We start from the raw sequence: 6,508 nt of genomic DNA, 5'->3' as shown, positions 1-6,508 counted from the left end.
ACCTGCACTGAGGGTGCACTTGATCCTCTCATTGATATCATCGATCAAAATAGTAAACAAAACTCGACCGAGTACGGAGGCCTAGGGAATGCCACTGGTGACCGTGCACCAGCTGGACTCAACTCCCTTCACTCAGACTCTTTGAGCATGGCCTTCCGGACGGTTCTTCAAGCTGCAAACTGTACACCTGTCCAAGCCATCAGCAGCCAGATGGGTTGTCATTCTGCAGGGCTGCTGCTGCTGAGTCCACACGGAGAAGATGTAGCTCATTCTTTTATGTTTTTTTTTTTTGTTTGTTTGTTTGTTTTTTTTTCTAATGGCCTGTGCTCAGTCCTTTCAAACCAAGCATGAATGTGGTGCTTGGGATGAGCTGGTGCTCAGCTCGTGTTCCAGTTACTTGCTATCATGTATCACTGTCATTGAAGTTGTACAGTTGTACAGCATGGGCATTCTTGCATTCCCTTCTGTCTCTGTTGGCTTGAGTCTGCAGTGTCAATGGTAGTTCAGGAAGACTAGAGGGAGTGCCTGCTAGGGAAGCACAAGTTTGCATCTGTCATGGTGGGACTTTGTTCAGCATTCACAGTGCAGTGACTCAAGCTGTGACACAGCCAGAAGTTCCACACTTCGAGGGAATTGCCAAGGTAGTTCCTTCTTGGAGGGGGATGCCATCCTGAGTCCTGTCCTTGCCTGTGCAGCACCTGTCAAAGGGTCTATATGAGTTTCTCCTCAGAAGAAAGACCCCACCAGGAGGGGCTGCCTAGCGCTGGGCTCCTCTCCACAGTTCTGATGCAGTCTTCTCCTGCAGGAGCTCTCCATGGACTGCAGCCTCCTTCAGGCCACATCCACGTGCTCCCACATGGGGTCTTCCATCAGCTGCAGTGTGGAGATCTGCTCCAACATGGTGCACCATGGGCTGCAGGGGAACTTCTCCAGCACCTCACCCTCTTTCTTCCCTGACCTTGGTGTCTGCAGAGTTGTTTTCTCTCACATTTTCTCAGTCTTCTCTCCCAGCTATTCCTGCATGTCATTTTTACCCATTTCTTTAAAATGCTCTCACAGATGTACAAACAGCATCACTCATTGGCTGAGTTTGGCCAGCAGCATGTCCCTTTTGGAGCCAGCTGGAAGGGGCTCTTCTCTAACAAAGGACAGCTTCTGGACTCTCCTCACAGACATCAGTCCTGCCCCCCCTGACCCCCTCCCCCGGCTAAAAAACCCTTTCCCAACACAACCTCCCACCTGCAAAGTAAAAACAGAGCCCAGACAAGCACCAGTAGACCCATGAGCAGGCAATGGCAAGGCACATCAAGGGCTGCTAGCAGAGGCAAACTCTGGGAGAACTGCTCTGAGGTTTTTTGGCTCTGCCCTCCATGGATGAGATAAAACAAGGAGGGTATTGGCAGGGGGTAAGCTATTCTGCCCTTGTGCTTAGGTGGGAGGTTAGAAATCAGCCCAGGTGCTTACACCAAACCTAACACACACACACCCCAGGGCACCAGGAACTGCACTACCAGGGGCCAGCTCTGCACACCCATGCATTTCCCCACAGGACAAGATGGGTGACACACACCCTGTCCATTCCAGGACCAAGGGACCACCTCACAGATACTGCATTTGGCTCAGGGCATGTGCTAACCCTGCTCTGGGCTGGAAAGCTCAACAAAGTGCTCAGTGCAGTATTTCCAGCCTGTGGAGTTCAAGGAATTGTCAAACAAGTTTGAGAATATGCCCTGAAACCCATCTGCACAGCCATGGGCCTTCTGCTACCTCCTGAGATCCTGAGGCACATCTGACTTCAGGGGAGCATCCCCACCCATCTCCTCCTTGAGTCCTGTGACCCGACCAGATCCATGTCACCTCCCCTGCCTCCTCCAAGACCAAGTGACTGCTGCGGGACCTCTCAAGCACTGCTTAGACTCATGAAGCTAAACTGCTTCAGTTAGGTGACTAGACCATAGGAATGCAGGATTTGGGGATTAGGTGCTCAGGTTAGGCTTTAGGGATTAGATCTTGCCTTCCAGGGTTAGTGGTTGGGCAGAATATTTGAGGGAGGCCTGTGTTTTCAGCTTTGGGTTCCAGTCTGTGTGTAGTGTAGAGACTATGTTATCCGTTGGGATTTTCTTCAGGGCTCTGTTGAGGAATTATGTTAAGGCTAGAATTCAATGCTAGGGACAAAAGGCTGAGGAATAGGGTGAGAATTGAGCTATAGTAAGGCTTTATGGGTTTGGGACTTGGCTAACCCATGCCAGGTGAGGTTTGAGGTTCGGGGTAAGAGTAGTGGATCCTCTGCAGAGAGGGAGATAGCATTTAGATGTAGGGGTAGGGCTTACGGATACTGGTTAGAAATATTGCCAGGACTTGACATGAATGCTTTCTTCGTAAGTGCAGCTGCAATGGCAGCCTTACCCGAATCCCTCTCACCTCTTCCAAATCTTTCTTTTCTCTTAGCCAAGCCAAACTTCTCTGCCCCAGATTTCCCACCATTATTCTCCCAGATTTCTCCTGACCTCCCCTAATGTGCCCCCTGTTGGAAGCAGCTTTCTGATGGCCTTGATGACCTCAGAGGCTCTGCCTCCCTGCTGTTGGCCAGCCAGGGGCTGGGACAGAAGTGACCTCCCAGCCAGCATCCACAGGGCTACAAGGAGCTGTTGTGCTCAGGAGGCCTCTTCCCAGCCCACCCAGGAGCACCGGGTGCAGGGGATGCCCTGCACAATCCCTCAGGTACTCTGCCTGCCAACCAGCTCATGCTTCAGAAGGCCTTCCACACATCCAGACTCATGTTTCTTCACGTAGCCTTTAGCAACTCCAGGGCATCCCGAAAGGAATGGCCACCTCTGTGTGGAAAAGTGAATCAAGCACTGAATGTGCATTTTACAGAAATGTTGAGAACTTTGCAGGAAATCATTGTAAAGGCTGAAAAAATAATTCAAGTGGCTCCCCAGAGGACTTTATCCTGAAAAGTAAATGACCTTAAGAAACCATCTGTCCTGAAAGAATTGATGGCAACCCTCAGGAATGGCTTATTGAAATGGGCTGACCCAGGTTCATCTAACCACATCCACTCCATTAACATATCATGTCAACAAGACAAATACATACTCTGCTGCTGTCACCTCCAGGAGATCCACAGCCCCCACCCTCTTACCCCCAAAACCTTGCAGCTCTCAGGCCAGCCCCACTCCCCAGCACAGCACAGCACCACACTGCTGGTCCTGGGGCTCCTCAAGCAGCACCACTGCACACACACAGTGCCCTGCTCTGCTCCCGGGACACCCCAGGTCCCACACAACCTTGCCCCAGGCCAGCACCTCGGGGCTGGCCTGAGCAGCCATTCCTGGAGCCCCTGCCCATGCTGCCCACAGCCCCCAAGCTGGTGCTGCTGCTCTGCAGAGCGAGGGGGCTGTGGTTTGTGGGGCCATGGGGGCAGTCTGCAGGGCCGTGCTGGTCAGGCTGGGAAGGCAGAGCCATCTGGTGGGGGGCACTGCCACTGCCTGCCTCCCACCCAAGTGGTTCTGTGGCCATGGAGGGTGTGCACAGATAGCCGGCCTTCTTCAGAGTCAGAGACTCATGGAATAGCCCGAGCTGGGAGGGACCCACAAGCATTATCAAGTCCAACTCATTTCCAATGCCAGGAGGAGTTTTGGGGTGATTCACTCAATCCACAATATAAAATTTCACTGGCTGAATAATTAATAATTTTCTTGATTCCTTTCCCATTTCCTGGTGTTGCAGAGCTCTGCTTTGTCTGTGGAACACAAATATCATCCTATTTCTTTGTGGACTACCTTAAAATCAGTAAAGGAAAGTAAAAGTAAAAGTAAAAGTAAAAGTAAAAGTAAAAGTAAAAGGAAAAGGAAAAGGAAAAGGAAAAGGAAAAGGAAAAGGAAAAGGAAAAATAAAAGGAAAAAATAAAAACCGTATGTTGGTCAGTAATGAGTTGCATTATCAGTGATATGCAGAGGATAGGAATTTTATTGCTTCTGAAAAACACCCAGACGTCACTTTGCACACTGCATCCTTCAGCACTTGATTCCTCATGCTGTAGATGAGGGGGTTCACTGCTTGAGTCAACACTGAGTACAGAACTGCTAGTAAAATATTCAGGGATGATGAGGACATGGATGGGGGTCTCAAGTAGGCAAATGTGCCAGTGGTGGTGTACAGGGAGACTATGGCAAGGTGAGGAAGGCAAGTGGAAAAGGCTTTGTACCGTCCAGGCTCAGAGGATATCCTCAGCACAGCCCTGAAGATCTGCATGTAGGAGTAAAGAATGAAAAGGAAACACACTAAAAGTGAACATGCAGTAAAAACAATAAGCCCAGCTTCCCTGAAGTAGGCATCAGCACAGGAGAGCTTGAGGATCTGGGGAATTTCACAGAAGAACTGGTCAAGGACATTGCCTTTGCAGAGAGGGAGGGAAAAGGTATTGGCAGTGTGCAGCACAGCATAGAGCAAAGTACTGCCCCAGGCAGCTGCTGCCATGTAGACACAAATTTTGCCACTTATGATGGTCCCGTAGTGCAGGGGTTTGCAGATGGCAATGTAGCGGTCATAGGCCATGATGGTGAGAACATAAAACTCTGCTGGAGTAAAGACAGCAAACATAAAGACCTGGGCAGCACATCCTGAGTAGGAGATGGTATTGCTGTCCCAGAGTGCATTGGCCATGGCTTTGGGGAGTGTGATGGAGATGCAACCCAGGTCAAGGAGGGCGAGGTTGAGGAGGAAGAAGTACATGGGAGTGTGGAGGCGGTGGTCGCATGCTACGGCGGTGAGGATGAGGCCGTTGCCCAGGAGGGCAGCCAGGTAGATGCCCAGGAAGAGCGCGAAGTGCAGGAGCTGCAGCTCACGCATGTCTGCAAATGGCAGGAGGAGGAACTCATTGGGGAAGCTGCTGTTGGACATTCGATGCCTCTGCACATGTGGACCTGTCCATGGAGGAAAAGACAGTGACAAGTTAGAGAGACTTTTCTGAGCAAAACCTAAACCATATTTATAGAACCATAGAATATTCCGAGTTGGAAGGGATCCATAAGGATCATCAAGTCCAACTCCTTGCACCGCACAGGTCTACCCAAAAGTTTAGACCATGTGACTAAGTGCACAGTCCAAACGTTTCTTGAATTCAGACAGGCTTGGTACAGTGACTACTTCACTGGGGAGCCTGTTCCAGTGCGCAATCACCCTCTCAGTGAAAAATCTCCTCCTGATATCTAGTCTAAACTTCCCCTGCCTCAGCTTCACCCCATTCCCACCGTTTCTATCACTGGTGTTTATGGAGAATAGGTCACACGCCTCCCCACTCCCCCTCGCGAGGAAGCTGTAGACCATGATGAGGTCCCCCCTCAGCTTCCTCTTCTCTAGGCTGAACAGGCCCACTGACCTCAGCCGCTCTTCATACGTCATCCACTCCAGGCCTTTCACCATCTTTGTCGCCCTCCTCTGGACACTCTCCAACAGTTGAATGCCCTTTTTGTACTGTGGTGCCCAGAACTGCACACAGTACTCAAGGTGGGGCCGCACCAGCGCAGAGTAGAGCGGGACAATCACTTCACTTGCCCTACTAGCGATGCCGTGCTTGATGCACCCCAGGATATGGTTGGCTCTCTTGGCTGCCAGGGCACACTGCTGGCTCATATTCAACTTTCTTTCAACCATGACCCCCAGATCCCTCTCTGCAGGGCTGCACTCCAGCATCTCGTCGCCCAGTCTGTATGTACGGCCAGGGTTGCCTCACCCCAGGTGCAGGATCCGGCACTTGCTTTTGTTAAACTTCATGCAGTTGGTGATCGCCCAGTTCTCCAACCTGTCCAGATCTCTCTGCAAGGCCTTTCCACCCTCGTCCGAGTCTACAACTCCTCCAAGTTTGGTGTCGTCGGCAAATTTGCTCAAAAAACCCTCCAGTCCTACATCCAAATCATTTATAAAGACATTGAAGAGGACTGGCCCTAAGATAGAGCCCTGAGGGACCCCACTTTTTTCACAGAAACCTCATCACCAAGACTGCATCCTCACTGCATCTTCATCTGAAGAAGACTTGCTCCTTCCTGGAGCTCTGAGTTTCTCTGCCTAAGGGTGTCACAGAGACCAGGCAGATCTTCTGTGAGCTCAGCAGGAGACAATACTGCAGTACAGCATATGGTAAAGAGCACCAGGAATGGATCTCAGTGTCCTGGTTTCAGTTAAGACAGAGTTATTTTCCTCCTAGTAGCTGGTAAGGTGCTATGTTTTGGATTAGGATGAGAAGAGTGCTGATAACATGCTGATGTTTTAATTGTTGCAGAGCAGTGCTTACACTAAGCCAAGGACTTTTCACCTTCTCGCTCTGTCCTGTCAGCGGGCAGACTGGGGGTGCAGCAAGAGCTGGGAGGGGACAAACCCAGGACAGCTGACCCCAACTGGCCAAAGGGGTATTCCATACCATCTGACGTCATGCTGAACAATATATAGGGGTGGCTAGCCAGGGGGTGGGGGGCCGGCTGCTCGGGGTTGGGCTGGGCATCGGTCA

The 6,508-nt window shown here is 50.9% G+C and overlaps 1 protein-coding gene across 1 annotated transcript; it reads right to left on the bottom strand.

The window, feature by feature from the left end:
* Positions 1–4,002: 4,002 nt before the first annotated feature.
* On the bottom strand, positions 4,003–4,668 carry LOC118159111 (olfactory receptor 14C36-like; the record flags this gene model as incomplete). The annotated part of the gene is made up of 1 exon (XM_035313738.1): positions 4,003–4,668. A coding segment is annotated over exon 1 (666 nt), but the record flags the coding sequence as incomplete, so codon positions are not given.
* Between the last annotated feature and the right edge of the window lie 1,840 nt (positions 4,669–6,508).

This window comes from Oxyura jamaicensis, unplaced genomic scaffold (assembly GCF_011077185.1).
Source record: "Oxyura jamaicensis isolate SHBP4307 breed ruddy duck unplaced genomic scaffold, BPBGC_Ojam_1.0 oxyUn_random_OJ67295, whole genome shotgun sequence".
NCBI lineage: Eukaryota > Metazoa > Chordata > Aves > Anseriformes > Anatidae > Oxyura > Oxyura jamaicensis.
Note: the sequence above shows the minus strand (reverse complement) of the source record. Positions and strands in the feature narration are given on the sequence as shown.